A 20193-nucleotide genomic window follows, 5' to 3' on the forward strand; every position below is an offset into this window, starting at 1 on the left:
AGTCTGCTGCTACACAATGTTGCTGTTAAACATGGTTTACACTACATTCTCCATTTTTTTTTTTTTTAAATGAGTTTCCATCATGATCCACTCCCTCAGAGGTTCCAGAGAGGCTGGCCAAATGGCAATAAAGTCCTCACTGGACAGCAGAGAGAGGGAGTAAAAGACACAGAAACAAGTGATGGAAAGAGAATGAGTGAATTCCAAATGGCATTTTGCACCCTTGAAAGTCACTGCTAGAAGGAGACCCTATACCCGAAGGGTCATTGCAAATGAAAGAGAGGCTGTTAGGCAGAGTTGTAGTCGAGACCAGGTAATTTGTGCCAGGACTAAGACCAGTAGAGGGTCGAGTCAAGACGGAGTCCACATGCTCTTGACATGACTACACTTGACCTTGAGTCCGAGTCAAGACCATATTTTCAGAGTCTCTGCTCCGGAACCAATAGACAGGAGTATTGCCCTGCATCACTTCAAATGTCTGTTAAAGTAGGGCCTAGTCATGCTCACTTTTGAATGTAATTTGCTCTATGTGGTTTTTAAGTTACTGTGTGATGACAGTGTGAGTGGAGTGTATGTCAGTCCACTACTGGGTGAACTCATCTTGTGTTTGAGTTATTCCTTTTGACTCAAAATACCAAATTCATGCACATAACTTGCTTGTGGACAGACCGACATTTGTCCTCACACAAACAGTTCCACCTTGGGCAAACTTTATTTTAATTCTTCTCTCTTTTTCCAGGTAGTTCTCAGTCAAGTGAATCATTACATTCTGAGTTGTCATGGTTTATTTTGACTGAGGGCAGTGGAGCACTCACTTACTCTTTATCTCTCTCTCTCTCTCTCTCTCTCTCTCTCTCTCTCTCTCTCTCTCTCTCTCTCTCTCTCTCTCTCTCTCTCTCTCTCTCTCTCTCTCTCTCTTCCACATTAGTTTTTGAAAGAAGTATCTTATGCTCACCAAGGCTGCATTTATTTAATAAAAAAATACAGTAAAACAGTAATATTGTGAAATATTATTACAACTTAAAATAATTGTTTTCTATTTTAATACATTTAAAAATGTAATTTATTCCTGTGATGACAAAGCTGAATTTTCAGCATCATTACTCTCATCATTACTTGTCTTCAGTGTCACATGATCCTTCAGAAATCATTCTAATATGGTGCTCAAGTAACATTTATTATTATTAATAATTATTATTATCAATGTTGAAAACTTTGAGATTTTTGTGCAAACAATGACATTCAGAATATAACAAAAATGTGGTAAGATTTAACAGATTAAGAAATGAATACTTCACCAAGGATGCATTAAACTGATTCTTTATTCTTTATTCGGATCCCCATTAGCTTCCACAAAGTAGTTGCTAATCTTCCTGGGGTCCACACAGCCATACAAGACAAAAAACATACAAATAGAATAAAATAAAACCAAAAATATGATTACATTAATCAAATCATAAATCTATACATCTCAACAGCAGCAGCACATCAAACATACAACATACATTTACATATTTGTAAGCATATATTTACATTGTCTTCTAAATACATATGTACTTTTACTCTTTCGTATGTTTATTGGAACCATATTCCAAGCAACAGAACCTCGATAAAGCACTGTTTTTTGTCATAAAATTTGTGTGGGGACAAGCTAAAAAGAGTTGAGCCTTACTCACTTGACGCATTCGTCATGTCTAAAACCTGCATATACAAGTTTTTCAGAGAAGAAACAGGGTGGTGATACTTGATTACCTTATAGAAATATACCAGCATTCGTAAATGTAGTTTATCCTTCACTAACAGCCATGATAATTTTCTATGCATAGCAATAACGTTGGCCTGAAATGGATAATGAAGCTCTAACCTGCTCTGTTCTGAGCCAACTGAAGTTTTTTTTGTAAAGTTTTTCTCAGATGCACTTGACCATATCATTGGGCACTGCAGTACTCAAGATGAGATAGAACTAACAATTGCACTACATCTTTTAAAACTAGAGGTGGAAGAAACACAGAACATTTCCTGGCCACAGCTTTACCTTTTCCCATATTGCTTACTATATAATCTACATGTTCAGACCAAGACAGCATATTGTAAAGCTTCACACCCAGCAACTTAACACTTGTTACTTGTTCCACTGGAGTCCCACGAATAAATAAATTCAAGTCAGCAACCTTGGTAATATTGTTTTTGTTACTAAAAATGATAGATTTAGTTTTTTCTATATTTAAAATTAATGTATTACTTCTAACCAAGTTTGTAATTGTTTGCTTAAGTTCTTCTGGAGCTCAGTCGATGTATGTGCTGCAGAAAACTTTGTTGAATCATCTGCATACTAAATTAGCATTATCAACAACACACGGTAAATCATTTATAAAATATATATATTTAATAAATGCTATTTATTGAACTTTCTATTCATCAAGGAATATCAGAATTATATATTTATGCTGTGTGATATGCCATAGATCCTTTGCTGCATGGGTCATATGACGGAGATTTGCTCTTATGTAGGTTTATATTTCTGTGCATTACATGCATGCAGAGCAGTAACATACCTTTGTATTGACAATTAAATATTAGATGAAACATAAGCACATAGTTTACCATCGGCTGCAGCAGTTCATAACAGAACAGTTACGTTTCTACACTGAACATAACAGGGTGTGGTTAACAATTACCTCAACATTATGCTTTACACACATTCTGGAGGCAAGGGGAAAGAGATTGCAACAGAGAGAGAGAGAGAGGGGGGGGGGGGGGGGTGTCTTGCCTGTCCTCTTATTTTTTACTAACATCTGGAGCAGGCCCAAAGTTACATTTAGGACTTTATAGACTTGGGTGTTGCTCTGTGAAACCATAGTAAAGGAGAAGATGGAAATGTAAGACAACTGATAATGGCATAACATATAGATTCCTGTATGTAACCATATAATTCCTTATGATAAAAAATATATATATCAGGATGTTTCTGTAGCTCAATATTAGCTACAGATTTTCAGGTTATAAAGTCTGCTTCTTTTGCACACTGAAGTCTTAATCATGTTAGTTTGGATAAAAGCTTCTGATAAAAGAGTAGATGTAATGTTTTTCGGTAACTGGATAATGTCAATGCTCAAGAAGTAGATTTTTATTTTTTTGAGGAAGCCATTAAGGTCAATTAAAGCATGCACGAGTCCCCTCACAAACTTTGATAATTGCTCTCCTACAGACTTTTTATTGGCCTGTAATGATTCAACTTTCACACTATAGCTTTAACATTGTGAACATTTTGGCTGGCACTATGGCAAGGATTTTCAATTAATTTAAAGAAAAATTAGCTAGGCCTATATGAAATTTTGTTCTTTAAAAATCCCCTCTGAGAACTAATGTCATTTTTTGGACCTTTTTATAATTATTGTAATAATTTGGAGGTAAAATAGCCTAATTGCTAATGAATTCAAAGTGTTCAACTTACACCCATCTTGTTTAGGTCATATTTAATCTCAAAATGCTTCATGTTCATGAAAATAATATCACATATGCAACAAAAATCGAATGGTTCTACTGTACAAATAGTTTTTAAATGTACATATAGGCTTTATATATATAGTATTTCGAATTTATGATTTAGGGATGACCATGTCTTCATGAGATTCACTTTCAAAGTTCCATCCAAAATCTCTTTAACAAAATGACACAGTCAGAAATGAATCAGAAAACTTTTAACACTTGAGAGTTGGACAGTAGTGGCCTGATGCAATTTCCTGTGTGTGCAGAGCATATACACAGACGAGCAGAGAGTAGTGATTCCATTCCGCAAATCGGTTCTTTCGGACAAATCGTTTCAATGAACCGGCTCAAAAAAGATTCAGTGGTTATTTTACGTCATCACGTTGCCCAGCACATCGACAATAATTTGATGTCTCTCAGTTCAGCTCAGTCTGTGCGGTGCATGATTCAATTAAAATAAAGTAGCCTAGATTTTGAACCAAATAATTTTTTTTTAGTTTTTTTTTTTTTTTTAGAAAAGTGTGGTGTTTTGATAAAAGCTACGTTTTATTTGTTGGCTTTATAACATTTCTGCTATCTACAAAGTAGGCTTCATTAATCGGTCAAATTAGGTTTATTCCTAAAGTTGTTGCTATTATATCATGTCTGAAAGAGACGGCTCTCTGTTGGATGGGTCGATTCGTAATGATCCGGGTGCAAATGATTCATTGAAAAGATCCGACTCAACCGAACGATTCGTTTACGAATTGGACATGGCTAGCAGACGTGGGGTTTGGCTCCCGGCGTAATCTGACCCCAGCACTCGGCTCTTTAAAGGAATAAAGGATGACTTTACTGAATGGAGATCCGCTGCAACGTCTGCTGAGCTCAGAGAGGGTCTGGAAGCTTTAAAAGACGGAGAATGAAAGTTTTGGAGGAGCAACTTTTGAGAGCGTTTACGAATTTTGGAGGCGTATAGCGCAGCGATGTGATGATCTACCGGCTTTGAAAACATTAAAGTAAAAACTCGGGCGGTCAAGAGAAGGACAGTCAAGGTAAGCTCAACGGTGGGTAGGCTACGTTGGACACGAGGATAGTATAGTTTGACTCCGGTGTAAAAGAAATGTCTTTCATGGCATGTGGGATCATGTTTAATGTTTTCATGCTTTAGATCTCTCTAATTGCAGCGTGCGTTAGTTGGGATGTCTCAGGGGGTCCTTATATGTTAATGTTGACATTTTCCAGTCTGACACACCTGTGCGTTGTGCCCATTTTTGGACAAAAGTAGTAGTTCCTACATGTTCCATCCTTGTGTTTTTAGCACATGGAAAAGTTTTGTTCTGCTGCTTCATGAACGAACAGAAAAGGAAAAGTAATGATGCTGTTTGCAACCCGCATTCGGTCACTCGTGCTGTTAATAATACAATTATGAAGTGTGTTTCTTGAGTGTGTTTATGTGTGTAACATTCCCAGTGCATGTGCATTTGTGCTCACGTGGAGTTTTTTATTATAATGAATGAGTTTGACCTCGCACACACCCCATCCAATTCTGCACAACACACAGTCATGAGTAAATGCTTTTAGAATAAACTCTAGTTATTCTCTTTTCTCTTAAACACACATTTAAACACGCATTATTACAGTGCTTGCAAAATACAACTGTTGATATACAAACATGCAATTTCTCAGTCAATAACATATTTTTTGTTTATATCTATTAATTTATTTAGTATATTAAATTACTTGAATTAACCTCTTTTATGATATGAACATGTTTTTGAATTAAATTAATTGAATTTTAACTGATGATCGCAAAGAACTAAAGCTTTATTAAAAGGCATAATAACTTATATTTTGAAAATTAAAGCAGCTTTATTTATCCGAAATCTCCAATCTCCAAGAATGTTATGATATCAATTATTATGATGACACCACATGACATGAATCAAAAATTTTCATTTAGATTTTTAAACGATTTCCCTTCTATCTCAGTCATCTTTATTTGTCATTGACCTTCTATTCCTCATTCCTTTTATTTCTAGCCTTAGCGTCATGTCAGGGTTCATTCTCACAAAGACAAATTCCACTTAATTTGTGTAGAACTAAAGCGTAAAACCCAAGCACGCCTAAAAATGTATTGCTGTCTTGCAATCAGTGTTTGTTCCCTTTTCTCTTCAGTCTGCATCATTCAATGCTTTCTGATGGCAACTGCGGTGTGTGTAGGTGATGTTTACACCTCAGCATGGAGGAATGTCATAGACTATATTTACTGCTCCAGCTGATACTGAGTGTGGCTAGTTTACAGAAAGCTGTTATTAGGCTGAATACAAAGCTTCCTGTAGACCAGAGAAGAAAAAGAGGAGGGAATATTGGAAGGATGAGCTGCAGGAGATCTCCATGCCTCATCTACAGCTGTTAGGAACTCTGTGATTCATGTAATCCAATCTATTTATACCACCACTAAATGGGTGTTGTATTCAGCAGCAGATGTTCTCACCCCTAAATATGACATGTCTTCAGGCTCGGGCTGTGGTGATGAGCTATATCGAGTAGTGCGTTTTGCCATCAATGATGGCTGTAGACGTCATTCAATTCATGGTTCAGTGGCATGGTTGCTAGTCTTAACTGGTAAAGCTGGCTTTCCAGCCTGGCCAAACTGGCCTTAAAATGGTGTCTCAATGCCTGGCCAGCTGATTTAAAAGCCTACCCCAAACCCCTATAGAGCCATCAAAACAGTATTTTTATCAGAAACTTTGGGAGGAACTTACCTTTTCAGACCTTCTCATAAGTTGTACTGATTAAAACTCTACAATAGAGTCATCCTCATGGTCTCCATGAAATCAAATTTTTTATGGAATATTGCGGTATTTATTATAAAAATGTATCTGTCCACATAACTTTTTAAAAGTAAATACGCCCTTGGGATATTTAATCCAAATTATTTCCCATCCCTCTTGCCACGACATCGTTCCCCTAATGACACGTTTACCAGCATGAGGACGGGACAACCTGTCACTCACATGACATCACAGTAAAAGCAAACAAAAAAAAAAATCAGACGATACAATCAATTCCGATTAACAAAATCAAGTCCCTCCCACATTTTTCTTGTACAAGAAGCCGTTTCACTCAGATATGTCATAGGGAAGAAAACACTATTGCAACTTACTTTTCATGCTGGTCTCGAGCTGGTGTAACTCTCCTTGCCTAACCAGCTGATTAAAAAGTAACCAAAACCCCTATAAAACCACCAAAACAAGCTTGGATACCAAATGATTGGCTTTAAGTTTTTGTCTCACCATAAACCTTGGGAGGAACCAACCAACCTTGTCCAAACTTCTCAAGTGTACTGATTAAAACTCTACAGAGAAGTACAATGGCGTCAGAAAGCATCTGTATGGTGGAATGGATTTTATTTAGCTGTTTTCTGACGAAACAGCTATGAGTTAGTCAAGCAGGCATTTCTGTTAGTCAGACCTCCAAAGCTGATGTTATGGGTGGCCATAAATTGTTGCACAGACACCAAATGGAAACTGTTTCAGGCTGAAACAAAAGATGTCAGACTCGGGTTAGTTGCGTGTGGTGGCCTTTCTTTTCAGATATATAGTCCGTGCTAGAGAAAAGGAAAGCTCAGACTGCTCGCTCCAACCTGTAATAGCTACTTTAAGTATTAATTTAGAAGATCACACACACAGACATGATATCATATAGCCACAGACAAAAATTTTAATTGAATATAAATGCAGCTGTAATAGTACTCAAATGTCACTGATTGCATTCAGATTGTGTTCATTGTAATGGCAGAAACACACACATACACATAAAACAAACGAACCCAGACACACTTTTTTTTTTCTTGCTGATTTGAGTAATTCGGATGAGATGCCAAAGCCTTGGAAAACCAGTTTGGTCTTGACAGAGACGATCCAGAAAAACAACAGAGGGGATTTCACACGACTGTTGCGATGATATCATTTAATCGCCTAAACGCTTACATCACCGCAGCTGTACACGCTCAGCAGAGATCTGGGGTGTCTGTGCGTGTCAGGGGTACATAAAATGCAGTTTCAAAATGATATTAATTTTATTGGAATAACAGAGGAGGTTCTGTTTTATTGAATGATGCACCAGAGACTTGCCCTGGTTTCCAACCGGCCTTTAATGGCCCACATGCACATTACTATATATATATTTTTTTCATTGGTTCATAAGATTTTCTCTTTCCACAACTATGCTGTTTAACAGAGATCATATTCTCCTTGTGTCTCATAAGAGTATATTGAGTTTTACAGTGATGTCAGTCTCTTTTCGGTCATTAAATGCTATACATTGACAGCTCTGGCCTTTACACTTGTTGTCATGGATTTACGTTGAGATATATGAGAGTTATCGTGACAGCTTGATTTTTTTGAGAAGCCACTGAGCGAAATATAAAAAAATATATTTTTTTTATTATAAATAAAATAAAAATTATGAATGAATGAATGAATAAATAAATACTAAATAAATCAATATCAGTATTTATTTGCTGTGCTATGGGTATTTTTTATGTGTGTGTGTGTGTGTACAGTAGGTACAGGTTTAAAAAAAAAAAAATTTAATGTAGGTAGGCTCTGGCGGTTTATTACTGAAGAGACGTCTGTAAACGTTTTTGGCTGGTGATGCAAATGTATCAAGAATCAATTTATTGTAATAATTAAATTGTATTTTTAATCAGTTTATTTATTGTTAAAAAATAAAGTTTAAACTCATTGATGGAGTTTAACTTACCAACTCATGATTTTTGCTTGTGAAATTAAAATATAAGCCATAAGCCAACTATTTCATACTTTCCAGTTGTGACCATGATTGTGTGATATTTTAATAGTTATATTTATTGTGATTATAAACAGAAATGTTTAATTTTATATCACTGTGAATATATTGGGAATGTTTGATACATATTATCTATTTCTTGTTCATATTGGAAATGCACTGTTAGACTTTGTTGTAATTTTACAGGTACTTACCGCAAAAAGTGAAAAACCATATATTATTTTCAGTTAAAGGGATAGTTTCCCCCAAAAATGAAAATTATCCCATAATTTACTCACCCTCAAGCCATCCTATGTATACAACATTCTTCTTTCAGACGAATACAATCGGAGTTATATAAAAAAATGTCCTGGCTAATCCAAGCATTATAATGGCAGTGAATGGCAGCCCACAATTTGAAGCCCAAAAAAGTGCATCCATCCATTATAAAAGTAATCCACACGGCTCCAGGAGGTTAATAAAGGCCTTCTGAAGTGAATCGATGGGTTTGTGTAGTAAAATATCCATATTTAAATACTTTATAAAGTGAAATATCTAGCTTCGGTCAGACTGCTTTCCGTATTCAAGAAAGTGTAACGGCCCTCGCAGTTCAAAACGCTTGCGCTACTTTCGACATCATGCGTTGCATCAGTTACGTTTTTTTCCGTATGTTGAATATTTAATAGCAATAGTGCTGCCAGTATGTTACCGCAATAATACAATAAAATGTCTAACAGTATACTCTAGGCATATAGGGAAAGAGTATGCCTACTTTTCCTCAGACTCTCTTCCTCCCTTCCCCCGCCAAACAAGCCACGGGTGTGAAATGTCTTGTTCCTCACAGCATTAGCACAGAGGCTTTAGGGCAAATGGATTATTTGCATCTTGCTGTCATATTCGGCAGTACAAGTGGACGTGGGCTGAGCTAGCAGAAACATTGGCTTAATTTGACCTCTCTTTCTGAAGGCCATGTCTGCCAGGCTATGTCTCCCAAACCTCAGGTTCTGACTTCAGTCAAGTCCGTACATAACTGGACAGAGAGTTATAGCATTTTGGTCAGCTAGCGGAATCTCTCTGTGCGCCGCTTCTGTAATTTGTCAGTAGGGCTGTAGTTACGACCATGCTAATTGCAGAGTGCGACATTGCACAGTTGTGCCGCTCTGCAGTTTGAATGTCTGGAGACTTCTGGTGTCAGTCCGTCTCATTTACCATTCCACTTCCAACGCCACCGATAGTTTTTCTTTTTGTCTGTTACAAGGGCCCTTATATTGGCCAGAAGTTAACCGCGCTCGCTTTGTAATCTGTCAAAGACATCTTATTGTGTTTATTGTTGGGATATACATTTTTTGAAACATTCTCTTTTATTTTGTTATCCTGCATTCTGACATGAAGTTTTATTTTCCCACCATTTGAATAGAGTTATCTTTAGCAGTTTTCAGACTTCTAGATCAGTTTATGTTTGTGACAGGCTACATTTAAAATCCAGAAACAAAATGATCTACAAACTCACCGGCACTTTGATTAGATACACCACAGGAGCCCGAGAGGCTTTTTTCATAGCAGTTGTGCAAACTGAGATACAGGGTCGGTGACATACGAGTCCCTACAAGTACCTTGCGTTTTAAACGCAAGTTATTAGAAATGTACACTCTTTATTTGTGGTTTAAATTGAATAAGCTTTAAAGGGGTCATGAACTGCGTTTTTTAAAAGTTTTATAATGTCCTTTGAGGTCTCGTTATAATGTTAGCAAGATTTTTACATAAAAAACATCCTAATTTACAAGTAATAGCACCAAACACTCCATTTTGATTGGTGTGCCACATTCAAGACTTGGAAGTAAATGCCCACTGCTATGAGTTTTGCATATCAAAATAATTTTCAACGTCCCCGCCATTGCACGTGTGGAAATGTTTTGGTTTGCCAGAGTCTGATCCCGAATCCAAAGACAAATATACACCTCAAATACCAAGGATACTTCAGTCTGCGACAACTTGTTAATTAATCATCTTTATTTATATTTATTCCTTATGTATTTGTGAGGTAGTATTGTATTTTATTACATTATATTAGCGTTGAAACAAAGATGCTAGAGAAAGGTTTTTTGTCTCGTTACATAGTTGAAACATTTGCCAACTGTGAAACATTTAAGCGTATTACACATGCTTTATAAGTTTTGGCTGTGGCAAATAAAGTTTAAGTCCTTATACACAGGATAACTTGCGGTGTTTTGTGTAAATGAAATATGAATGTACCATACGCACTGTCGGTCCAACGCTACAGTATCTCACGACCAATTAGTACGTATTTGTACGAAGTGGCTAATTCGTACGACCTCACTCATATGAATTTGTACAATTTGTCTATACTGCAGTGATGGGTAGGTTTAGGGGCGGGGTTTATTGATATAGTCAGAACCAAGACTGAGTAACAGTTGACTGTGTTAAGCCGGGTGCACACTGTGCGATTTTGGCCACGATTTGGCCGCCAAATTTTGCAAATCCTAAAATGTCCCTCTGTTCCTAGGCTGAGGTCAAATTTGACCTGAAGTGTCAGAAGATTTGGCGCACAATTCATTTGTCACCTCTGAGCTGCATTAAACAGTATAAATGCATCTAAATGCCACTTCAGATGCAGCGTCTGTGTTTCCTCTCCATTGCAAAGATGGATTTTGTTATTTAATTTGATTGGTAACAGCCCTATTGTGTCTTATGATAAAGGTAAAAATGCCCATAAAAATCAATTGAAACATTTTGGAGAAAAAAAAAAAAAATTCTGTCACTGATGTGAACTGACCACCACACAGAATATGAAAAATATCAAAAACTTTAGGAGTCAGCTGTCCTAAATCTGCCAAGGTACCAGCACAATAACACACGAAATATTGTTTAATTATCGTTATCGATAAAATCCTAGAATATAAAGAGAGAATTTTTTGGTCAATATATTGCACACCCTGAATCAAGTAGAATTGTGAAAACTATGAAAATTGTGAAAGTTGAGACATCCCACATACAAGGCTGGTCTATAGGGGACAGATTTGGCATTCTGCAGGCATTTTGCACATCCCTAAGTTTTAATCATTCATATGTACTTCTTATTTCACTTAGTTCATAATGTAATAATAATCAATATTATTCTATTCATGATCAGGCAAGTTTAATATATGATGGTGGTCCGATATCTGGAAATCTAATCTTACAACATATCTGGGCTTTTGCTTACAGTTTGCCCTCCCCCCACTTTGAAAATGTCTCCTTTGCCCCTGCAAGTGTGCCATTCTCACCAGTTCTCACAGCTGAAGCTATAGCGCAGCTTTTCTTCCTCTCTAACTGTATATGATCGAATGTATTTAAGGTGAAATTTAATTGTATTATTTAATAATTTAATGATATAATTTTATATATGTATTATATTATACAATATAGGCTACTTCAATGTAATTATAGTCATGTTAGGATGAAATATAACTTCTTAACACGATTATAAAGCCACATAGAGTAAGTTCGTTTTGCGTACGTGTGGTTTCCGGAAAAAAAATTATTACGAAATCTTTGTTGAATTGTGATTTGTTCTTAAAATTGTTCGTACGCACATTTCACGCACAAATTGGTTTGTACACGCATGCTTAGTGAATGAGACCCATTGCATTTATGAACTGCATTTTTTATGTATTTTAATAAAATAATTGATTAAAAAAGGTAATTGACCCACTAACATCACAGAAGTTACAAACTTTTAAAATGTGAGCTACAAACTACAGGTAGAAATGATCAGTGCTTTCCACTATTCAAGAGCTTGTCTCATTTGAGCCGCCACATTCCCTATCCCTTTTTTCAGGGGAAGAGAGAAAGACCCCCTCCCGTATATTGGTAATGGGACTGTCATGCAGAAAGACTCCATTGTGTGGGCCAGGATCCTGTTTCTCCCTGGGCCTGTAATTAAGAAGGGATTGCTTGAACAGGGATATTTAGGTGGCTGAATATAGGGTAGGGATTGCTTAGGCCGCTGGGTAAACTGTCTACACATGCATAACTGGACTTACCCCATCCCTACGGCCTTCAAACGATATATGCATGTGTATGTTAGTGTCTACAGTGTGTATGTAGGGAGAGGGAGAGAGAAAGACAGAAGCTAGCCTTTGTTAAACTGTGTCATCTCTGAGCTCACAGCTCAAGTTTGCTTTTCAGTGGTTACCTAGGTGATCACTAAAAAGTGAGCTCATTTGAAGGGAGGGAAACAATAAAAGAGAGGTGAAAAGAAACACTTGGCCTAGAGCGTTTCCCGCCAGACCTGTGATGTCAACAGTGTGTTCTCATCTTATGGTAAATGTCAGTCTTAGATCACCAAGATTTAGGCTTCTTTTTTTATCAGACTGTCTAGTGGAATTAAACTTCAGTAAAGTTCCTGTTAGTTACACAATTAAGTAATGGTCCACTAATAATGTTTTTAATGGCCAATGCCCATTCCAATTTCTGAGAGAGCAGGGTGGTCGATGGCTGATATAATGCCAATATAGGCATAACTAAAATGATAACGAATGGAAGACATATTTTAGCATTAGGGTTAAAAATAACAAGGTAATTGCAACTTTTTCTTGTAATGTGTGACTCTCTATCTCACAGTATGACATATATCTCAAAATTGTGGCTTTATTTTCAGAATTGCACCTAACTGTGACTTTACAGTACAGCTCATTGTAATTTGGGGTTATTGCAAATGTTTTGCCTGTTAATGTCTTGTAAATATTACTTTGTATATCACAATATTACTTTATATATAACAATTGCAACTTTATTTCTCATAATTTAACTTTGTATCTCTCAATAAACTTTTCTCAGTTGCGACTATTAACAACTGCGTTTTTTTTTCTTTCTAATTGCAACTTCATTTCTCATAAATGCAACATTTCTTCTTATTTTAAGCTTTATCTCACAATCACCTTTTTTATTTTTTACTCTGAGGCAGAAACAGTTTACACTAAAATCCAGATCCTGGAAAAGCTAGGCATATCAGGGAATTTGGAAAAAAAAGTGTGTTTTATTAAATTGGGAAATGATGCAAGTTATGCTCAAATAGGAAATATTTATTATCTCTGGACAATTGGAATTGATACAAGGACAATTATAAGCCTGTGTCTTTATTTTCAAGTTGACAAAAATTGGCAGATTAATCATTCTGGCCTGTAAATTGGTCAGTACTAAGGCTTTTGTTATGACGGCCTTGTTCGTTCAGTCTTTTTTGATTTGGACTGTCCAATGGACAATCTAATTTCAGTAGACCCAGTGGTTAATTACATTTTTTCCTTCTCTCTAAACCAGCCCTGGTCCAAGGTCCCACTCCTCATTTACAGACTTCAAGACAAACCTGTTAACCCTGTCCTCTATTAGCTTTGTGATCATGTAATGTTCATTGTGTTCTCTGACAAATTTCCATCACTGTTACCTGCAGGTTGGCAGACTGGCACACGGGCACAGATGGCAGAGGTGATGGAGGGTGTAGTCACGGCAGCAGTGCCCAACACCAGTGTGGACTGGCAGAAGCGATGCATCGCTCTGGAGACGCAGCTTATGAGGTTTCGTCTGCAAGCGGGAAATATCCGTCACCTACTTGCTGAGAGGGTAAAAGAGGGGTATTATGGGTAACACAGGGTCTACAAAATCGCCCACTGCATTCCAGTTACGCATATGATTTGTTTATTTTCTGTACATTTTGCAGATGTATGCATCAATTCATCCAGCCAAAACAAATATCAATCCCCTCGAGTTGGATTGTAACACAGCCGCTTTTTTGACAGTAAACATCACTATGTAAGGGCCTAAATAGCAGATCATTTAGTAAACAGTACATGAAGCCTTCAGCTTGTTTCCTGTCTCATCATCCCAACTCACTAACAAGAAAGTACCAGCAACATTACACTACCTTTTTTAACTTTTGGACATAGGACTATCATGTTTTTTTTTTTTATATTTACCATGGTATTTTTGAAGTACCTTGTTGTATACCATGTTATCTGAACACTGTAATCAATCAGTACCTTGATATATATCAAAACACCCCATGGCATTACCATCTGATTAATCGCTGTACATTGCTGTGATTATTAGCTAATTCTGTTTCTCATTTACTTCTTTTAAAAAGTTTTTTGCCTCAGACACAGTGGAACAAGTTGCTTAGTTTCTCCTCTGCTCTTTCTTTCTCCCTCCTCATCTACAGTTTGGTCATGCTGCATTGACCTCAGTCTTTCGTCTTGCAAGAAAAGGTTAACTGTCAAACTTGGCAGGCGGCCCTGCAGGGAAAAACCACTGACTCGTGTGAATGCCTGAGTGGATATACAGGTGTGTGTGTGTGTGTGTGTGTGTGATAGATGAGGGAATGATTCCTTTATTAATTACCAGAATAGCACAAGTAACTGTATTTTTACAGTTTTTCAAGAAAGCAGCGTTGCTTGCCTATGGCCACATTGTTAGGGTGTTGTGAGTGGTTGCCAGGGCATTGCTATGCGGTTGTTAGCATGTTGCTATAGTGTTCTGGGTGGTTACTTATTGGCAGAGTCAAGGTTCTATGATATTGTGGTTCATTTCTATGAGATTTTATTTTATTGTGAAAAAAATAGCGACCAATGGCATGCCAGGTTGAACATACTCTGTTAGTCTGGAGGAGGTCTTAACCTCAGACGTCACGCCCACTGACTGTTGTCTGAATGTCTAATGGATAAGACACACAAAATGGGAAACACTTCAGGAGTTTCAAAGACGTTATCTGGTTGAATTCGACTGGATTTCTGGGAGACGTGTGTCGCATTCTGCCTGGAAACAAAGCTGTAGTGATGCCAAACCCCCTATGGAAAAAGAAAGTAATTGTGCTGACTGAGCACTTATCAGGATCAACTAAACATTGGATTTTCACAAGTATGTGAATTTTGCGGTTCTTTAATGATAATTTATTAGATGCATGTCTCTCTGTTTTTGTAGGCAGGTCGACTTTACATTTTCACACCCCTAAACATGACGCGGAACAAAACAAAATGTGATTAGTTGCTTTGCATGTCAGTCAGACATCCTCTTGAGCAGTCCTTGGACAATGAAACTTGTGTTGGAGTCCAGACCCTCTGCCGTCAGTCTGAAGGTCTGGCTACGCGAAACTAATCTTGAGGTGACAAACCTTAGTACTCCAGGGGGCGATATGGTTATCTTCAAGTCTATGTCATTAAACTGGATGTATTATTATTCAGGGGCCAGTTGCATAAACTTAGCCTCTATGTTAAGACTGTGTCTTAAGAACTAGTTTGGCCAGCTAGCAGTTTAGATAAGAGGTAACCAGTCTTACTTTTATGTAACTGACTTAAAGTTAGGACTTGAAGAAAGAAGAATTGTGCAATGCAATTTACTAAGGTTTGCGCTAGTCGATTTACTGGTATTTGTACCATTATTTAACGCCCCAAAAAGAATGTCTTAAACCAGAGGCTAATTTGCACTGCTCTTGGTAGATTGTGTTGGTCATTATAGAAATGTACAAAAAAGACATTTATACTAATACTTGCTGTAACGCCCCTTGTGGCAACACTGAAAATGCAAAGCATACTTGGGTTGTGTTGTTAATTATAGTCAGAAACATTTCGGAGGGAGTGAGGGAGCTAGCATAGCCAGAAGCATCTGTGTTCACATGCTTGTTTAAAGTGTGTTTCACGTCTTACGGTTTGAGGTTTTGTGCTATAGGCAATCTCAACTTTTTTCATCCATAAAAACGGTTTACTGAAGAATCAGAACACCTTCTAACCATGTTTCATGCATAACTTTGTCTCAATAAACACACTGGGGATTAAACATCTCCTCATGGAGGGACCTATAAACAATATTTTAGATTGGTCTGTAGACCATGTGTGTACTTGCTCTTCTTGATGTTAATAAGTCGGTCCAAAAACAACATCAATTTTGTTTTTCTTTTTGGTCTAAGAGGTAGGTCTGTTGTTGTGTTTTTTTTCTATCTGTGGTGGTGACATTAGGGTGTTTACTGTCCAAACACGCAGACCACAGGGACATTGAGTCTTGGACTGCTCCCAAACATCCTCCATCAGGTTTCTTCCCACTCTGGTCATCGTCCCTAACAGCCTTTCGCTCACCCTGACCTCCTCTCTCTCCTGCTCTCCCATTCTTTCCAGGATATCAGGGCTCAGTGTCTCATGGGTTTCAGCTTATTTTGGTGAAGCGGACAAAAGAAAGTGTTGAGAGTTTGCTGCTGGTGTCTGTTTAGAAAGATTCATATGCTTCTCATCTGCTTCTCTGGGTGGTGTTAGGAGTGTTTTACACATTGACCCACTTTGCAGAGGAAAAGCTCGACACAGATTTGTGTGAAGGGTGTGATCTCTTATTCTGGCGTGAGGGAATACATTTTCCATTCTGTTCACGTACACATGCCCTACAGTTGTAAAAGTTCATCCCATTGGAGAATAAGATTAAAATTGTGTGTGAGTGCACACTACCATAAGATGTGTACTATTTCTTCACAACAAGTGGGCATCATTCATGAAACTTTCGTAAATATATGAGTAAATTTGGAGTAATGTGCACTTCAAACAGACCTTCCCGAAAACTGTCCCCCATATTCACAAACGCTTCATAAACATCAGATTTGAAAATTAAACGTGTGTATGTTAATGAATTCCAATCATTTGTAAATAGGGCGTGTGTACGCTCGTTCACAATTAGCGTAATCCCCTCAAATTACGTGTCCAGGAATGCTGTGGAATCTTCCAGACTTCCTTCTCAGGATTGGCTCTAGTATATTGCATAAATGCAAAAGAGACTAATAGGCCACCATGTGTGGTCACCAAAGCATTTTAGCCAGCTGAAAAAATGCCTGGTGCTTTTCTAAAAACGGCCAGCTGGTGGCGCTTGAGAGCACTTTGGAGGCGCAGCGTTTTTCCAGCTTTGTTGCTTGCTATGATTTTGGAATATCCACGGCAGTAACATTAGTATCTCATTTTGAAGAATATTACTGAATATAAAAACAAAACTCAGTAACCAGCAATATTAACTTCTCCATTCTTGTTCAGTTGTTGTACGAGTAGGATAGTTGTTCGCTGTAGTATTTGCCCCACCCCTCCTCCACTGTGATTGGATGGCTGGGTAAAAAGTAATAGTGACGAACGCTGTGTTTTATGTACCATCTACACGTGGAGAGCTGGTGTAAATTTCTTTCATACCAACTAACATTTAGAAAATACGATTCACATGAAAATACAAAATTCATGAATCCGAAAATTTACAAACGATTTACACAATTTGTCCTGCTCGTGTTTCATGAATGCGACCCAGTATGTGTATTGTGCATAGTTTATGCACATTTTCTGTGTTAAAAGAATACCCATGTGATGTAAATTTTTTTTTTGCCAAAACATAGATTAAAATGGAGCACAGTCGCTCAGATGTACAGTAGTTGTAAGATTTATTTCATTTCTGATTGTGTTTGACTTCACACAGAAATCATCTTTTCCTTATGTAAGTGCTGCATGTGTTTGCATTTAAAATGAGAAAGTAAATGTAGAAGTTTCAAAGTTGGTCCTCATGTGGGATTTGGCCTAGTTCTTCATGCTTTCTGTAGAACTGTCTTGTTTCTAATGAGCTGCCAGACAGGAGGATTAGCCTGCAATAGCAATAATGCTTTCTTGCTATATCTCTCGCTCTCTGAAATCCAATCTTTCTCCATAAAAACACCATCCCTGCATTATTAGTGTTTATCTTCATGCATAGTTCTAAAATTAATTCTTGAGCTGTTGGTTGTTTCAGACTTTTGGTGTCTGTATCTAATATGGTTAAATTATAATTTTTTCAGACAATATTTTGAAGTTTCTTCAACAATGGACCCTTATTTTAGCAAATAAACTGTCCTAAATGCTAAATTTTTTAATGAAACCTGTCTTACTGTAAAAAAAAAAAATGTTTTAGGGAGATGTTTTAGAGTCTTGATCATGGCAGATGGATGCTATGCTGGTGCTTTCCAGAGTCAATAATGCATAGTTCACATTCTCTGCTTCCATATTCTGAGGCGGTGTAGTCAACTGGTTAAGTTCTGGAGTTCAACCAATGAGGAAACCTTCTTTGCATTTACCCATAGCAACTGCAGGAGAACAGTTGTTAAATTTTTCGCATACCTGGTTGTGCGATGCCTGAGCAGCTGCCCTGCCCCCACCTGTTTAACCTGTGGCCTGTCATGCAGTCAACCGTCAGTCCATCCTTAGTCTTCTGCTTAATCAGGATGATATGTTGTGCTTTAGCATTAGCAAAGTGGCATGAAACAGAAGTTGCGATAGTCTTTTCTTTCCTATTGTGGCCTCTATCTGAGTGAAATGGCTTCTCGAACAAGAAAAATGTAGGGCAGGATTTTGGGACTTTTTTTTGCTCTCATGTGAGTGACAGAAAAGATGTCATTGCAAAAGGGAGGGGAAGTTATTTTGACTTTTGATTAAAGATTATGGCACATGGATAAAAAAAAATGTGTACGGATAAAACATTTATAATAAGTACTGCAATATTTCTTAAAAAATGCAAGAATTGTCCGTTTCAATTTCGGTGACTGAACTGGGGGTGTTTCGTTCACCCCTTGAGTGATGCTTTTAAACTAGTGCTACGATGTTCATGTTAATACAGTGTTTAAGTCTGTAAACTTCTGTCTTTAGGTATTTAATTTGATAGGAAAGCAAATAAGCTGTAAGGAACAGAAGTGTTGTCCATTTAGTTGTGAATTGGCCGTTCCTTTAGCTCTTTACCCATTGAACATACCTAAGAAACATTGAAAACACCTATTTTGTCAGTTATCTTGCTGTAACTATGCTAAAGGTAAGGAGGCGGCGGGAACTGTCGAACAGTAAATGTAACCGTGATCACAAAATAATCATATAACAAAACAAAAGTAAAGCTCTTCATGGACAACTGCCGCATAAACTAAAACGAAACAAAACAACAAAATAAATTCCAGGCCTGGTCCTCTCTTGTCTTCCACTGTCGCCTACATGGAGCTCCTCCTTGGGACTCGAGAACGCTGTGGCGCGCAGGTGATGCTCATTGACACTTGCACCACCTGTCTCGCTTCATTCCCATGGCTCTCGGCCCCGTTTGGCTTGCCACACTTACTAATGATGCAAATTCAACGTTCAGATATTTAGACTTTTATCAGAGTAGATGCTATATTTAATTTTGATAAGAATGACAACAAGGTGGTGAGGGGCAGAGCCAAAGAAATATTTAGAACTGCTGTTTTGCTAATGCTATGATCATGTTGAAGAACTATACATTCAGTATGTCGTACAGTACCTAATACAGTGGGTGTTCATTGTTCAGCCAAAGAAACACTGAAAACACATCTTTCTACTATGATTCACTGAAATTCTGACAACCTGACAAAAAAATATTTGGCTAAAATAGTTTTGGAGAGCCGAAACCATTGAACAGTAACGTTTAATTAGAGTTTCTCTATGATCAGGTTTCAGTTTCTGGTTAAATAAAATACAAAAATTGGTGTTTTGAAAAAAAAAAAAAAAAAAAAAAAAAACATTTCCGTCTATGATTACATTCTACATTCCCTGTGGACAAAACCTCCGGAAAACAGAGGTGAGAAAATAAGAAAATAATTTTTTAGCCACACAACTCTACAAATCTCTGAGCATAACATATTTCTGTATATATTGTAAAACGTATTCTTATTTAAGTGTTTGGTAACACTTTATTTTGATAGTCCACTTTAGACATTCTACTAACTATAAGTAACTTTGCAACTACATGTCAACTAACTGTCATTAGAGTATTTGTAGACTGTCTGATTAATATTTACTAAAACTTTATTTTGTTGGTCCCCCAAAAGACATTCTACTGACTATAAGTAACTTGGCAACTACAATTCAACTTATTCTACTAACCCGAACCCTAACACCTAAC

At 37.2% G+C, this 20193-nt stretch overlaps 1 protein-coding gene across 1 annotated transcript in view; it reads left to right on the forward strand.

Annotated features, from left to right (window-relative positions):
* Positions 1-4227: 4227 nt before the first annotated feature.
* The window catches only part of plekhh1 (pleckstrin homology domain containing, family H (with MyTH4 domain) member 1), a 53992-nt gene continuing 38026 nt past the window's right edge, over positions 4228-20193 (forward strand). The window contains exons 1-2 of the mRNA XM_079832243.1: positions 4228-4523; positions 13712-13881. Coding sequence (XP_079688369.1) covers positions 13738-13881 — 144 coding nt within the window. The 5' untranslated portion in view covers positions 4228-4523; positions 13712-13737. The remainder of the gene's footprint in view (positions 4524-13711; positions 13882-20193) is intronic.

This window comes from Gobio gobio, assembly GCF_949357685.1.
Source record: "Gobio gobio genome assembly, chromosome: 13".
NCBI classification, from domain to species: Eukaryota; Metazoa; Chordata; class Actinopteri; order Cypriniformes; family Gobionidae; genus Gobio; species Gobio gobio.